We start from the raw sequence: 17,773 nt of genomic DNA on the forward strand, positions 1-17,773 counted from the left end.
CATTATTATTGGCTGCTTGTAATTACAGTCAAGGGGAAAGAAATAATTTTGATTTTTTATCAAAAACATGGACACATTTCACTTACTAGACGTAAATCTCGTCAGGCCCTGCACCCATAACATCTGTCGTAGTAATACATAGCAGGATATGCACATGGAGACCATGTTAAGAAGATATAAGGTTTAATTTATTTTTGCTTTAGCCAAAAAAGGAGTGTTAGATATGAAGTTAGGTGATGAACGTGCATACATAAGGGACCATGGAAACAAGTTCAGATAAATAGCTCTTGTACTACAGAGAAACAAGTGGTAATATTGAGCATAGTGACTTTGCAGCATCGTGAAAAACAGGCCCATGCAAAGTAGTCTGGCAAATAAATATACTAGTTCCATCAGCAAGCACTTAACGATCTATAAAGCTTGAGATTCAGTATGCTGGTATGCAGTGAGTATTGTCTAGTACCACATTACCCACTCCAGTCAAATTCTATTCGCTAGCGTCTTCTACTGCCAGAGTCCTATCAACATTCCATACCATGGGCACAGCTGGATTTCCCACTGGAAATTAAATATATTTGTACTCTATCCTTTTCAGCATTGCACAGGTGTAAAGGGAATGCTGATTTCCAACAGATGGAAATGTATAGCTTGTAGTGATAGTTGATGTACTTCATATTGTACTTTAGTGAAATAAACTATAAATTTTTTTATACATTTTATATTTCTTAAACATATGTAATTTTGGCTGCATAAAGTGTATCTTAAAATATTCATATTTAAAAGCATATGTAAAGTGCATTTTTTCCATATTTTTAGGTGTCCCCCTTTCATGGAAATCGTCCTTCACATGCTTCAAGCTTTTCTAGCTGCTTCTAGAACTCATCTTTTACATCATACATTGGAACATCCAATGCTAGAAAAGGCAGGCCTGTTAGAGAGTGAAAAAGACAGAGAAGATTTACGCACAGCACTTGTTGCTGCACAAGAAAGTGCAGCTGTACAAATCCTTTTAGAATGCTGTTTGCCCACACCTGAAGATAAAGTAATTTCTTATCTAGCTCTGATTTAACAGTATTGTAAGATTTTTTTAAAAATTTCATTATTTTATCCCTATTTTTCTCCTCCAGAAAGCACAAGGGTTGTTAACAAATCTGAGAGAAATACAGAGTTTGATATGCTCCCATCTCCACCAAGTTTTTATATCTGAACCTAGTCTGGCCAAATTAGTGCATTTTCAGGTTAGTTTTTAGCTCTAATACTTCATCTTATATTCCAGTGTCTTCATAAACTTGTTTTTCTTTTTTTTTTTTTTTTTTTTTCCCTTTCTGTAATCCTCTTACTGAAATTTTACATCAATAACAAAATTATAGCTCATTTTTGTATAATATTAATTTCTTTCAGACTTATCCTAGTGAACTCCTGCCTGTAGTGGTTTCATCTGTACCTTCTCTACATATTTGTTTAGATTTTTTACCAGAGCTTTTAAGTCAAGCAGATTTAGATAAACAGGTAAATATGATGACAGTATTGAACTTGAAGTACTTGTTTCAGCTGAACATAAATACATATCCATATAATATGTATAATTCTATATAAGTACAATTCTGTAGAATTCTATATAAGTATCAAAAGTAATTTATGATTTTTTGTTACTTTTTCCACTTTTATTCAGTTTTCACATCAATATATAACACATCAAATAACTCTTACTTAAAAAGAATTATTAAGATTTTTAATTATGTTCTCAAGGAAGCATAAACGTTGATATAAAATTAGAAATCATGATTTGTTGTGTACATGTCCATGATCATGTATTGTAATAAAAGAACGATAATTGTTTTCTTCTAAAAAGTTTGTTATAAGATAAAAATATGAGATTTTTTATGAATTTACTAATCTTACATTGAGAAATAAACTGCATATATAATGTTTGTTTTATTTTTAGGTCTTCGCTATAGAATTAGCTTCACATCTTTGTTCCCAATATGCTATTGCAAAATCATTAAGCATTGCAAAACTATGCATTAATGTTTGCAATACTCTTCTTGGAGGTATGTGAATAATATTTTAAGCTTTTAGTAATCAGATATGTTTTTATGTATGCTTTATTCTTGTAAATTAAAATAGTTGGATAACTGGTCATTAATATAAAAAGTTAATATAAAAGTATAGCACAGTGACTAATAAATACAGCAGAAATACATAGTAAAGTGTAAAGAATCTTTCCAAAAGTTTGAGCTATAGGTTTTATCATATAATTAAAAATTTAGGCATGAGATGGTAGTATAATGCAAGCATGGCATTCAGCAATACAAACAACTACATCTTAGTAATTCCAAAATATGAAGTTGTGATAATGCAATGCAGATATTATAAGAAATACTAAAGATATATACAAGCAAAACAATCCATATGTATCCTTGTGATCAACAAGTTCAGTGAGATTAAACAATTGAGCACCTGCATTGTACATACAAAGAATTTAGAGAGATGCTTTATGTATTGATAAGAAATTTTTGTAGTTGTTGTTGTTGCATTTGTTATTGCATAAATTTTTGAAATTTTCAACAGAGTTATAATTTGTCCTATGTAATTTTTAATTTAATAAAAATATTTTTGTAAAAAGTATTATGAAAATGCATGATATATAAATAATGCAGGGAGTTGTGAAATGAATTCTTTGGGACTGTACTACTTTTATACAGGGCGATCATAAAAATAGTTTCCCAATATATTAACCCCTAGTGGCCTATCTCTTCAACCAGTTGAAATGAAATTTCACATATTGGTGTTTAAAGATATGTGTTTGAGAGTGTAATGATTTAAAACAATACAGCTGTTATGGTTACAGTGAAAAAGTTTCAAAATTTTCAAAAAGCAACACCTATCCCTCCCTGTGCAAATTGATTGGCGCATTGGAAAACCATAAATGGCGCTGAAACAATGCATGTACATGGGTCACTCTGAAAATTTTGAGATATGCATAGATTTTTAAAAATTATACTTGCAAAATTTTAGGAGTGTTCAAAGTAGTCTCCTCCAGCGTCAGTGCACTCTCTGTAGATGAATTTTCCAAAAATGCCTCAAGCCATTCATTTCATGAAAAAAATGCACTTATAGCCTTATCAATCTCATCTTCGTAATCTGAAAGTAACATAAGTTCTTTCATTCCGAAGATGGAAGTTCATGTAAGTTCTTTTTTAGATTAAAAAATAGCCAAAAGTCACACATAGCTAGATTGGGTGAATAGAATGGATGTTCTATCACTTTGATGTGTTTTTGTTCAAGAAACTCAATTGTCAGTCTTGCTGAATGAGAAGATGTGTGGTCATGGTGAAGCATGAGTCCTCTAACCTTCACTTCTTGAAGAATTTCTGAAAGACATTTAATGCTGTACCAGTTAATTATGACCACCTTCTGTCCTTCCAGCTTGATGACTTTGATAAGTCCTGTACTTCTGTTAAAAACAGCATACATTATTTTTTTCATACCACATTGTCTTTTCATCATTGTGGACATGGGATCATCTTCAAAGACCCATACTTTGTATTCTTGACGTGTTGGAACATAAAAAAATGGTATGTACATTTCATCACTAGTTATGATTTAAAAATAATGAGGTGGCCACCATCTTTAAGTAATTTAAGGGTTTCTTTACTGATTCTGACATGCTTCTCATTTTGATGCTCAGTTTAATTATGGGGAACCCAATGGCAAACTGTTTTTTTTCCCCTTTTTTTATATGCAATTCTTCATGAATAATTTTATGTTTGATGGTGGATTCCAAGTTCAGTTCCTTCTGTATCATTTGGTAGGTGCAGCAGTTATCATCAATTAAAAAAAAATTTTTATGGCAGATAATCTTGGAACTGCTGACAGTTGCTTTCTTGTGTGTTCTTCATTCTAAAGAGAGTTTGTGAAATTCTGTAAATAATCTGAATATAGTAGCATGAGATGGATCTTCATTTCCAAATGCTAATAGTAGATTCAACTGTAAACACATTCTTCGTGATGTAATCAGAGTTTAAAATCATAACAAGATAATGTTCTTGCATCAGCTTCATTTTCCTTCTGCCTAAAATTTATTGTATGCGTACCTACTTGCAATTTACCAGTAAAAAATTAAATGCTAAGCTAAAATAGTTCATATTTTCAAATCTAACCATTAATTTTTTTCTGCCACATATCATTTGTGCATATCTAAAAAATTTCAGAGTGACCTCCAAATGGCAAAAATTGCCGACATAAAACATTTGCAAAGAAGAGCACTAATGGACCTATAACAACACAGAGTGGAAGGAGCTGCATTGACACACTTTGCATGTTACACAGGGATAGACAGTAGAAGCACCATTCACAGAACACCATGTGCAAAGCATTGCTTATGGGAAAACCTTTAATAAGCAGTGTGAGAAGACTGTTTCTTCAGTCAGGTGTTTGAATGTGCTAACAAGATGACACAAAGAAACTATGATGTGAATTGATAAAGCTGTTTTATCTGAACTGGGAAAATACTGCCAAAGAAATGTGAATTTATTGGTAAAGCTATGATGTTAAGATGATGCCCATTTTCCATAAAAAAAAAAAAAAATAAAATAAAATAAAAAAAAAAAGTGAAGATACTGAATGCATATGTGATAGACTGCGATCTGGACCTGTTGAAGTTGTTGCAGAATTATACATTATATTATTAATATAATACAATTACTGCAGGTCCATTGCATACTGCCAGAAGTGTTCTCCACAGTTTGGATGTACTGAAAGCCACAATCTTCAAGCTTCTGTTCTGTGGATGTTTCCTTTACAATTCCAATGCATCCAAATGTTGCAACCTGGAGACAAGCAAAAACAAGGAGACTTTGTGAATTTTTTTCTCATCAGATATGATGAAGATGGCACGTGGCTACTGCAGGTATTATGGATGGATGTAGCACATTTCTTCTTAACTGGGAATGTAAATTCCAAGAATTGTATTTACTGGGCTGATGAAAATCCTCACGCTATGGCACCTTTTCAAGAAGCTAAAGTGACTGTGTGATATGGCATTGTAAGCATATTCATTCTCTGTCCATACTTCTTCGAAGAGGTAACTTTCACAGGTATGAAAATGTGCTCCATCGCAAGTATTCTATGCAATAATATTGCAAAACTGCATTAGCAAAATGTCATTAATGATACTGTATGGATGCAAGATGATGCTCCTTCACATGCTGCTATGTGTTTCGCAAGTGCTGCAACAGCACTCAAAAGAGTTAGTCATCTCCCATGTTTGCAGTTTCATGTCCACTGTGATCCCTTGACCTCGTTGCAACCAATTTTTGGTTTTAAGGTTATCTGAAATTAGTGATGTACACATTAAATTCCTGAGATTTGTCAGAATTGAAAGATGACATAAGTTAAACACGTTCTTCCTGCAATATTACGTTTGTCATTGTTGGCAGCAATTTTTCAGATGCAAGTCGTTATCACTTGTGTGGTGAGCACATTGAACATTTTTAATTTCAATAAAAGTTTTTTTCTCTCTCTTGTGCTGTCATTAGTCCTCTACAATGCTTTTATTTATAAATGTTTTATACCATCAGTTTTTGTCATATGGGTAATCATCCCATCACCATTTATGGTTCTTCAACATATTGATCAATTTGCACAGGAAAAATGTGGGTGTTGCCATTCGAATATTTCAAACATTTGTTACTGTAACTGTGAGAGCCTCATTGTTTAAATCATTAGAGTCCCGAGTACATACCTTCAAATAACAATATCTGAAATTTCATTTCCATCGGTTGAGCAGATAGGGCGCTAGGCGTTCATATATCACAGAAGATTTTTTATGACCAGCCTGTACCTATTTATCTGTCAATATGTAAAGAAAAATGTACAGTTTAATGACAATAAATACTAATGGTACTTCATCAATATTAAAGTTAAAAATTAAAAACAAAAATATAGAGAGTGGTATAAATTTTTAAGAAGGGGGAAAAAAGGATCAGATTTATCTGCATGACATAGTTCCTTGTATGTTTTTTTCTGCTACTTATGTACCTTTGTATTTGTTATGAAGCACTTAATACACTGATGGGAAAAAATTAAAAAAAAAACTATATAAAAAAGGGCTTTATATTAAGTCCATTGAAAGGTGAGTGACTGGTTGCTCAAAGTCAACATTATCACATATTCCAGAGAGATTCATCTTCATTATGTAGAAATATGCAAATTTTTGCATTTGTTCTTTCAGCATGTGTGGCAAGGAGTGCTTCAGATTTTATTTTCAAGGACTGTATGAGTATTTCGATGAAATTTTCTTTTATGAAAAGCAGAGCATGTCAGAAGGCATTAGATGGATGAGAAACAATATGCACTCAGTAGAATATAAGCAAGACAGCCGCTGACCCATGGTGATACTGAATTCTCTTTACTATGAGTCTCATTTTTTGTTTGGAGAGTGATTCCAGACATGCTACAATCTGAAGGGAGTAAAACATACACAGAAAGCCTGAAAATATGTGAAAGGTATGGTACAAATGTAGTGGAATCATGGTATGGGTGAACATTATTCTGAATGGCTGCAGTGATCTACACATTTTTACCAGTGAATGCTGATATATACAGAGACGAGATTCTTGACCCTTACGTCAATTTGTTTTGGTATGCAGCTGGTAATAATTTCCTCCTAATGGAAAATAATTCTCTTATTCTCATTGTGCTGCACTAGTGACCAATTATTTGAGAAGAAATCCAGCAGATGGAGTGGCTACAGATTTCCCAGATTTACATCCAATAGAAAAATATGTGGGAGCACTAGGTTGCCAACTTGTATCACCGCAACCCCTACTTTACATTCTTCAGAGAAGCATCTTTGGAGCTTCAAGATGCTGTATCATTAACTTTGTTACCACAGAAATTCCTGTATAATCTAATACAGAAATGGGAAATTGCTGTAAAACTTGCATTTCAGTCAGAGCTGATCATATACCTTATTAATTTTCTTAATGTGTCTCTAAAACATTGTAACACCAATTTTCCCTGTCATACTTTATATTATATTTCCTATGTTATTATTTAAATTACTCCCCCCCCTCAGAAATAGGCAATTATGCCTGACATATATTTTAAATAAGTATTTTGTGCAGCATAGGAAGAAGTGCACAGGATGCCAAAACTTTATTGCTTTTATAGATATAATTCCACCACAGTATACAGCTCTGTCATACCTTTGATGGAGAGTAGCCCTGAGATTGGATCTGGAGATCTCCTACCCTCTTCTCCAACCACCAAATCACTTAAGAGAACATTTGGCTCCCCAGCATTTTAAGTGCCTCCTTTGCCACATAGATACTATACATTTACAAACAATCATGCTTCTCCAGGATTCAAACCTTCATTGCAAAACTATTCAAATTACATAAACTTTTATAGTTTTCCCTTTAATTTTTCTTGCCATTGTAATTTTCCAATGGTAAGTTTCTGTGCCCCTTTTCTTTCTGTCTGAATTTTTGGTATTGTAATTGATAGTAATAATTAGCTTTATAAAGCCATTGTTCAATTCCAGTAAGTTAGTATCATACAAATCTTATTTCTCTTTATTAAAGGCATCCTTTTGTTGTTATTTATAAAATGTTTCTCTATAGTACTGCCAAGTATTCAGCGTAGCAAATTATTTTTACCTGCACTACCAGCCTTGATACGTATGTGTGAAGCATTTCCACCTTTATGCGAAGATGTAGCATTTTTACTGTGCCAGTTAGGAAGGGTATGTTTGTCTTGTATCTGTGCCACTTCAAGTGTACCACCAACAACAGCAGGTATTGTGCATATTTTCATTATGATACTTTTGCATATAAAAGTTTAAGCAAAAGGTTTTCTTATGTAATAATTTTATATAAATAAAATAAATTGCCAATTTATGTAACTCAAAACTTTTAACCCTTTGTTGCATACAAATAATCTAGAGAAGTTAAACGAAAATGTTTGTATTTTTTCTACTTAAAATAACCTTAGTAATAATAATAAAAATTTTTAAAAAAATATTCAAATTTCGTTTTAAATAATTGCTACAGTTTGTTCACTACAGTGGACAGCATGCATATACTGTATGCATACAAATCTCTTCCCAACAATTTATGGTCATTGCATTTGAAATCATTTCCTGCCTTGTTTGCAGTGATTAGCATCTTCTAAATGGTAAATCTACAATTGACATGTACATGCAGATCTTATTAAATAAAATAATTTTATTAATTCTATTTAAAAATAGCTAATTCAATACAAAAACTGTGACAATTCTGCTCTTTGAAGTTCTCCGATTCATATGATAGATATTAAAAGTGTGCAAGTCCACTGTTCGCCATAGTCATAATTACCAATCTATTAGATTGGCTACAATTTTTGGAGTGTTCAGGTAAAATAGTTTACCATTTGTGTAATAGTTCAGTGGAGAATTTTGCCATTGATATGAATTGCTGTGGCCTCTCCTGAATCTGGCATTCTAGTGTCTCCTGCAGATGCTCATTACATTTGAGATGAGCAGTTCACCAATTCCTCAGTGTTGACGTAAGCAAACTAGCTCTGTATGACATGCTTCATCATGTTGAAAAAGAAATAACTCTTACTAAACTGTTCTCCAAACACAAATAATATATAATTAGGACATGTTCATCATTGCATGCACAAGAACCAGGGTGCTTAGCTGAAGCATAACGATAACGGAGAAATAATCCCAAACAATTAATTCTTTAATATATAGTGACATTTGGGATGCATCATTTATTATTGATGTTGAAACAGATTTTGACTTTGACACAGAACAGACATCACGAAATTATTAGTTTCTTGTAAATAATTTTAAGCACATCAACTTTGAATTTTATTTGTATGCCAACTCGTTAAGCTTCACTTGAGGCAATATGCATTCAGGTCGGTATCATTCATTGAGCTTTCTTTGCATCCATAAAAAACCATATCAGATTGTCAAATCATGTTATAATATTTCATAGCTCCATGTGACATGCCACCATTACTTCAGTTTCCCTTCCTAACAAACTTCACACCATTGGTAACAACACTTGACAATAGATGTCGATATTTGGTGCTGCCATTGTAACATCCAATAAATGTTTGTCATTCTGGTATTACATCCGGAGGCAACTTGTATCTGGTGAAGATACTTTCTACCAATTACATGTACTAATGTTTAATAGTTAGTTCTCTTCAACACTTCTAATCTTTCTCCATTACATTGGTTGTGTAGGGGTACAAATGTACATGTATAAAGACATCCTTCTCAATGGAATGGAGCATGTGTAATATGTCAGAAACTTTGTGAATTGCATTGCCATAATAATGATATCCTATCAACCCATTCACAATGTCATAATCTGCTTCTTGGACGGGTTCTGAATATAGGTTTCCTTCATGTGCACTATATGTGGGCATTACGTAAACCAGCCATCTTAATGGCACAGAAACTTTATTAACCCACAAACAAAAATAAGAACAAACGATTAACACAAAAATATAACTATGTATTTTCATTCACACTAGCATACAGCATGTTACCTTTGTTACTTCGCTACTCTTCTCTAGTGAGTCATATGAGAGAGAGAGGCGCTGCAGGCCATTGGGCTAAAACTGCACATGCGTGGTCATCACGTGATGACATCTTCCCTTTAAAAGATTTGATTGCGTGTTGCAATGACCTGTCAAATCCACATATAAACATTTTTTTGAAACAAAACAAAATTACATTCTTGAAATTTTCGAACTTAAATCTTTCACATAATCATAAAAACAAGACAGTACAAATCAATTATTTAAAATTAAACATAATACTTTAGCAAACCCTGGCTAAATCTTTAAACATATTACGTAACATTAGGAAAAATCAAAAGTTTAGCATTTTAGTTCTAAAAAAAAAATGTTCAAACTAAAGAGTCAAAATGTCTTATAGTGTCAGTCATTCTTCCAGTGAGAGGCGGTCAATTGAGATAACGAATCTGCATTAATATGATCTTTTCCGGTATGTAATCACTGCATGAAATCGTTGTAATGCTAAAGACCAGTGTTGTAAACGAGAACTTTGTGAGGAACATTCGGTGAGAAATCTGAGAGGGTTATGATCACTAACGATGACTATCTCAGAACTAAAGATATTGCCATAATAATGATACTCAAACTTTTTCAGGGCAAAGATAATGGCAAATGCCTCCTTTTCAATAACAGCATAATTTCTTTGCGTCTCGGTCAACTTTTTACTAGCGAAGGCTATCAGGTGTTCTACACTATTTTCATCTTGCTGAGCCAAACAAGCTCCTACAGCGTATGCAGACGCGTCTGCGTAAATGATGAAAGGCAAACTAAAATTTGGAGAGTAACATTTAGGGGAATAGCTGGTGCCAAACTTGTTGGCGTTGACTGGATTCAGAGTATGGAAGTTGTTTCGCTTTTCATTGGGTTGAGAGTGAAGAATTAGAGTAACTCTTAGAATAAAATAAATTTAATGAAGTTCGTTCGCGACTTTCAATTTCCCGTTTTAGAAATTTCACGAGGTCGTCGACATTAAAATTTTCTTCATCTGCGTTTTGACGAGCAAAATCATGCGTTATATCCTGAGGTATACATTTCAATAACAAAGGGTATAATAAATTTCCATACGATTTGGTTTTGACCCCTATCGAATTTAGTGACCTTACTTGTACGTTGCAGGTATCATATAATTCCCTCAAAGAATTAATGTCATTAGAACTTTGGACAGGTCATAAATTTAAAAGTTTATGAATGTAAGAATTAATAGGGAGATCTTTTCGACCATATCTGTCTTTAAGAATTTTAAGAGCTTCGTCGTAGTTTTCTGGCGATAAAGAAAAACCTTCTATGGTTTTTAATGCTGCACCGCCTAACAGGCTAAGCAAGTAATTAAACTTACCCACTTTAGATAAGTTTTTCGTTTTGATTTATTCCGTGTCAAAAGAATTGTAAAATGTTTGCCACACTTCAGCGTTTCCATAAAATTTATCAATCATAATCTTTGGCTATTTAACATTATAATCACAACTTTTATTGACACCAGAAATAGATAAATTGTTACTATCATTATAAAAATCGTTAGAAACTAACAAATTATTGCTATTTCTTTTTTCTTTCAATAATTTTGTGCCTCTAAAACTCCATTTCACAATCTTTTCTTTGTATTCCAAGGCACTTTTGATTTCGGTTTCAATGTCATTAACATCAATGTTTTAATTTTTTCATCTAATGCTCTCAAAGAAATAGCTTTTAAAATTTCCAGTGACTCTTCGAGGTTTTCAAAGTTACCGGCTGCAATTAATGATTCAATAGAACTTTAGTAATGGCTGAATGAATAACTTTCCTTTCTTTCTTAGATTTCGTTAGCTCTTCAGCCATTTTTGTAACCTTGAATTTCACTTTACCACAAAATAAATTGAACAAAATACCTCTTACCTTTCTGAAGATTCACTTACGCGTTTACTCGTGAACATTGAAGAATGACATATCCTCCTTTTCTGACACCACTGTCATAATCTGCTTTTTGGGTGGGTTCTGGATATAGGTTTCCTTCATTTCCTTCATGTGCACTAAAATGTGGGCATTACATAAACCAGCCATCTTAACGGCACAAAAACTTTATTAACCCATAAACAAAAATAAGAACAAACAATTAACACAAAAGTATAACTACATATTTTCATTCACGCTGGCATACAGCATATACCTTCCTTACTTCGCAACTCTCCTCTAGTGAGTCATGTGAGAGAAAGAGGCGCTGCAGGCCGTTGGGCTAAAACTGCGCATGCGTGGTCATCACGTCATGACACACAATCAGTCAACTTTCATTATCTGCCCATTGTATATTGTTAATTTCAAAGTGTTGTTTCTGACCTTGTGTAATTTCAGCCTGTGATTGCCTTATGGCTATGATCTACTTAGCGTGAAAGTATGTAAATATATTTGACCATACATATAATGATGTATCTTTTATAGAAAGGTATCCTGACAATAAACAACATTTACTTTGAAACACTGAAATCTAACAATATGTCAACTTTTTCTCCTATCTAAAAACAGTGAAGAATGCTCCGAAACTACAAAGGTACATTATCAGCCTTAATCAATTTTAAGATTATATTTAATACTTTATTTTTCTTAATATAACATTGGGAAATCACTATTAACCAGAAATTGATTACTTAGTTGCTTGATTTAATTAGATAAATGTATGAGAGCTCTCTGTAAGCCATACTAATTTATTTGCCAATTAAAACTTTGCATTGTGTTTTATGCTGTTTTATTAATGAATTGTGCTTTTTCTCTGAATTATTAAGTGAACCATTGATTCATTTGCCAAGTTTCCATAATTACCATGATGTTCAAAACAAATTGCAGTATTATATTATTCACTGAGGCCTGAGGTTTGATCCCCGGGCTGGGCAAGGTTGACTCACCCGTAACATTAAAATGTAATGACACATGAGGAAACTGTGGCTGAATTTTTATCGAGAAGATTTAACCAAGAAAACTAAGAACTTGCCGAAACTGGTAATATAGAAATTGAATTAATACATACCTTTAAGAAATCCAACACCACATGGCAATATTCAAAAAACTATGGTACACAAGACAATTTGCATAGTTATCATTTCCTCAAAAACTTATTTTCATGAAGTCACAATAACAACAGAGCTATTTACAATGTTCTAAAATGCAGATTCCTTTTCCTTTTGATTTTACTGTGCTGTAATCACCTTTTTGTAATCAGTTATGGTTTAATAATCGGATATCAAATTGATATTTTGAGCATGAATAGTTGGCGGTTCTTTCCTTAAAAGTCATTGCCACAATTCATGAAAATAGTATCATCAGATATTAAATTTTCCATTCCTTTGAAAGTTAACACATTTGAGGTATAGGGAGAAAAGATAGAGTTCCTTGGTTTTCAAGTAATGCAAATCCAGATTTTTTAATTTTGAAACACCAGAAATAATCTATACAGTACTTACTACCTACAAACTTCAAAAACAAAACAGGTGATTAGGTGAGTTGTTAAAAAGTCTAAATTGTGATATGTAATGTAAATATGCAATCCCCATATCATAATAGAATGTTAGAATAACATAAAATTAAAGCAATTAGTCACTAAGAAATAGCAATTGCAGAATTTATTTCAAATTCAAAAACAGTTACACTTTATATATATTATATATATTTAATACCAAAAAAAAAAAAAAAAAGACCTATAATTACAGTTTCAGTTTAAAAATTATATATTTATACAAATTTATTGTTATTCCCCTTGTAATTTAAAATATATTTGATAAATTTTTCAATTTCCATTTTCATAATATTAAGCTTAAGCAGAAAAATGGGGATAATTATACCTTTTTCAGTTGCAATCTTAAATGCTATTTCAACATAGACATACTTGCCGACCTATGACACTCAAAAATCAAGAGATTTTTTTAAGAAATCGGGAGATTTTTCACAATGTTAAAAAGACTTTTTAAATAAGGAAAATATAGTTTTTAATAATGAATTAACTTTAAATAGTAACTAATTCTTATGCAAGCAACACAAAAATACCTTACACATAAAAAACATTTTTATTACTTGTATCGTCTAAGAAAACAAAACAAAACAAGAAAAAAAAACCTTTAATCAGTTTTTGTACAAATGGTATAAACAGTGGCGGATTTTGCTTTAAGAAAGAAACTTCATAATTTTGTTCATAGCAATTGTCACATAGGCCTGCTTTCACTAATAAAAGTTTTCTAATGTGTCATCACTAATATTAGATCTAAATTTAGTCCTCGTTTTCGCAACAACACTGAAAATCCTCTCACACTCTGCATTACTATGGGGAACTGTCAAGATGGCCAATATAATTCTAGACAGTTCTCTATATTTTAAAATTCCATCAGCATCTTTCAGTTTTCCAATTAAACTCCACTGGGTGTCAATCCTAGCTGATTTTGTAACTCATCCAAGTTTTCTAATTGTAAACTGCTATTATGCAGCTGTTGGACCTGTTTCAATTTGTCCTCCTTTTTAGAACTCCTTTCAAGATTATAATAAATATCAACAATGTGTTCATCCACATTTATTAGTAAAGAAGCTACTACTTTTTCAGCTGCTAAATTTAAGAGGTGACAGGTGCACCTCATAATCTGCAAATCTGAATTTTTCTTTCTGAAGATGCCTGCAACACCAGTCTTCAAGCCTACCAATACTGGTGCATTATCGGCACCTAGTGCTAAGCAATTATCCAGAGGGACTGCATTTTCTTTTAAAGTTTTAATAATTAGCTGTGCTATATTAAAGCCTGTCAAATGTCCTTCCAAAGTGGGGACAGAAAGTAAACTGCACTCAATTTCTGAAGACTCTGGATTAAAAAAAGAAACAACAATTGGATACAGTTTTGAATCGGTATTATTGCTTCCATCCGTAGAGAGGCAGAATGGAGCTGTTTTAATGCGATCAATAACTGAAGATTTATTTTTCAAATCCATTTCTTTAACAATTGCACCTCTTTTGGTTCTTGCACTTAAGTATTTCTTAGCGATTTCACTATCAGGAAACATTTTTCTAAATAAAGCTGCAGCATGATCCGATGCATTCAGTGGCAGGTTGTGCTCCAGTAAAAAGGCAGAGAACAGACATTCTGCATTAATAACTTCTTGGTTTTTTGTTTCTGAAGAAAAATTTAATTTTTCTTTTTTCTTTTTTTCCAAAACAGCTCATGTTGCCCTTGTGTTTTTGTGTACGCACATGTTTGAGACCATCCGCCCTTCCACCATGCGAAATCGAAAAATCGCAATGAAAGGCGGTACACATTGCAAATTTATTACATTTCCTTGAGGAAATAATGGAAGGAAAGTCAACTGTGTACGATTTTTGAAACGTAAACAAGTATTTCACCTTTCTCACAGACATAACAAAAGATGATAATTTCTAAAACAATTTCCCAAAGGCACACAACTCAGGACAAAATGACCGAAATAACTAAAGAACATCCAAATAACAGCTTGTTTTGTCCTCATTGGCTAATATATGCCAGATGACGTGCAGTTGAGCACGATGCCCATTGGAGAACTGGAGAAGGACGTTTCTGGATACGTATATGCTCTCACTCCCAAAGCAGAAGTTATCTAATTCGCAAGGTTTTGTTTTAGATATAATCTAGAGAAAATTCATTTGCTTCGGACGTCCAAAATAACTTTTTTTGTTCATATAACAAAGTATTAAGCCAAGTTCCATAAAAATCGTGAGAAATTTTAAGAATAAGAAAAAGTCGGGAGAAATATATTGTAAATCGGGTTGGCGGGAGAGCGGTCTAAAATCGGGAGTCTCCCGCCTAAATTGGGAGAGTTGGCAAGTCTGCATAGATTTAAATTGTTTCTAAAGTAATTCTTGATGTATCAGTTGATGGTTTATTTGCTCTTTGTGCTGCAAGGTACACTTTGCTTTTGAACCTTAAGCAAAGCCCTAAATGCTCAAAAGCAAGCAACAATCCTTCATTTCTGTGCCATGTTTACAACAACACAAAAATAAGGTCTTCCATCTATCAATGATATCTAATCAATGATTTCTAATCAATGATTTCTTAAGTCTTTATTTTGTTTTTCCTAGCAGTCTTCTTTTCCAGAGCTCTAGATTTAACCTTTTACACTCAGACTTCTCGCCTAAAGCTTTCCACAGCTCTGACTTTTTTTTGCGGTATCTGGCTAGATAATGTGGGATTTATTTGAAGGTTAAATTTGCATATAAAATTTAAACCTTATTTAACATTTAAAATATATATTATTCTGATATTTTTAATGTTATTTTATTATAATGCAAACAAATGAAAATTTTAATTAAAATTATAACACTAAATTTTCTGACATTTTCATCACTTTCACTAGAACTATTATATTGCAATAATTTTTCCCTTCACTGTTGGAATAATGTCGCTGTCATTAGAATCACTTTCATATTCATCCACACTAAATTCATCATCACTGTTTTCTTGAAACAATGCTTCTTCCATGGCATTTTTCACCATGGTGAATATTTTATTGACCAAATAAATGACTAAATACTGAAATAAATGAAACATTGAATCATGTGTAATTAAAACAGGGTTGCCACGCTACCTGGAAAACCGGAAAAAGGTCAGGAAATTCAAAAATTGACCAAAAAATTCAGGGAATTTCATACGGCAACCCCTCCCCAAAAAGCAAGTCTTGCGCCGACGTTGGAAGCGATTACTTTCTTGGTGAATCATGTATCGCGTGAACGTCACTCGGGCAGTTGGCATAGAGCCAATTTTCGCAGCTCCAATTAAGATTGTCTTTTAGAAAGGCAAAGCAACTTGGGTTTCCAGTAACATCGAGAGACTCGCATGCGAAATTTAATGCACATATTTGTTGCTTATGTTTAACTAAAGAAAATATGTATTTTCGTTTAAAACAAAATCAGTTTAATCCTAGTATATGGTACCATGGAAGTCCATGTATTCTATTCTAACCTCCATCGGCAGTACACACAGGATTTGGCGACATTATGATGAGCAGTAAAGTATATGGGTAATTCTGATGTTGATGACAATTTTCAAAATCGTTCCAAGGGCGTCGAACCGTATACTACTAGGATTTTACTGCAAAATCTTTTAAACCCCTTTTTTTTCTTTTTAATAAATGCTTTGTCATTTTGCAGTAAAATAAAAAATTTTAATTAGTCATCCAGCCTAACCATTTAATATAACTATATTCGCTAAAATATCGTTGATTATTCTAATTCAATTTTAAAGTTTTTTTTTTATGTTACCGATATCATTTAATGTTGCTTCTTCCCTCCAAGTTTATTTATTATTATAAATAATACTTTTAAATAGATTTCTTTCTTCTTTTAGTTGCAAAATGTCAGAAAAAAAAATATTTTTTAAAATCCAGATTGGGCATCTTCTGTGGGGAAAAATAATTCCTATTATAGTTATAATAGGGTGGATTATATATATATAAAATCATGTGTAATTGGTGAATTTTTGTGTTTTTAAGTGGTAACATAAGTAATTTACCTCTTAGAACAGCTAATGTGCATTACGCGGATAGACTGGAATTTTCTTAAAACACACCTGGAAAAGTCTGGGAATTTCATTCTCCCCTTTGAGTAGCAACCCTGCTAAAATTACAATCATTCATCTTCAGTGCAGAATATTGCCTCTTAGGCACACTTCCAGTACAACAGCAAACTTTGACAGTGCCTGTGAGGAGTACTCTGAATGCAAAGGTTTAAAGCCCTATCCAGTGTCCCACATGACTTTGCCTTCCCCTTGTCTCTAGTGTATAGCTTCCAAATGCTAAAGAAATTCTGAAAAAAATGCTTTAGGGAAAAAGGGATCAACATTATGCAATGTATAAATAAAATATTTCATTAACATGGGATAAAAATTAACTTGGACATCAATGAAACAATATTGCATAAATCTTTTTTTAATTTTATTTTTTAAACTAAAATTATATAAAATTGATTACATATAATTAATAAAATTTCTAATGTTTTAGATTTGTTACTACCTACAGAAGAAGTCAAACAATCAGTGGACTATGGAAAACTAGAAAATATTGTTAATAAACTTGATTCAGATAATGACTTGTGTTATGCAATCCAGAAAGCATTTGTTGACCTTTGTTATACTCTGACCTTAGACAGAACATTGTATTGAACGTAAAATTTGTTTGTAAATAATCTGTAAATAAAATATTTTTATCAAATTTTGAAT

At 32.5% G+C, this 17,773-nt stretch overlaps 1 protein-coding gene across 1 annotated transcript in view; it reads left to right on the forward strand.

Moving 5' to 3' along the window:
* Positions 1–17,765, forward strand: part of IntS2 (integrator complex subunit 2) — an 85,302-nt gene extending 67,537 nt beyond the window's left edge. The window contains exons 13-18 of the mRNA XM_035373643.2: positions 817–1,042; positions 1,128–1,238; positions 1,402–1,509; positions 1,946–2,051; positions 7,629–7,802; positions 17,556–17,765. Coding sequence (XP_035229534.2) covers positions 817–1,042; positions 1,128–1,238; positions 1,402–1,509; positions 1,946–2,051; positions 7,629–7,802; positions 17,556–17,716 — 886 coding nt within the window. The 3' untranslated portion in view covers positions 17,717–17,765. The remainder of the gene's footprint in view (positions 1–816; positions 1,043–1,127; positions 1,239–1,401; positions 1,510–1,945; positions 2,052–7,628; positions 7,803–17,555) is intronic.
* The last annotated feature ends 8 nt before the right edge of the window (positions 17,766–17,773 follow it).

This window comes from Stegodyphus dumicola, chromosome 5 (genome assembly GCF_044657685.1).
Source record: "Stegodyphus dumicola isolate Sdum_Otavi_A_Nest chromosome 5, ASM4465768v1".
Lineage (NCBI taxonomy): Eukaryota > Metazoa > Arthropoda > Arachnida > Araneae > Eresidae > Stegodyphus > Stegodyphus dumicola.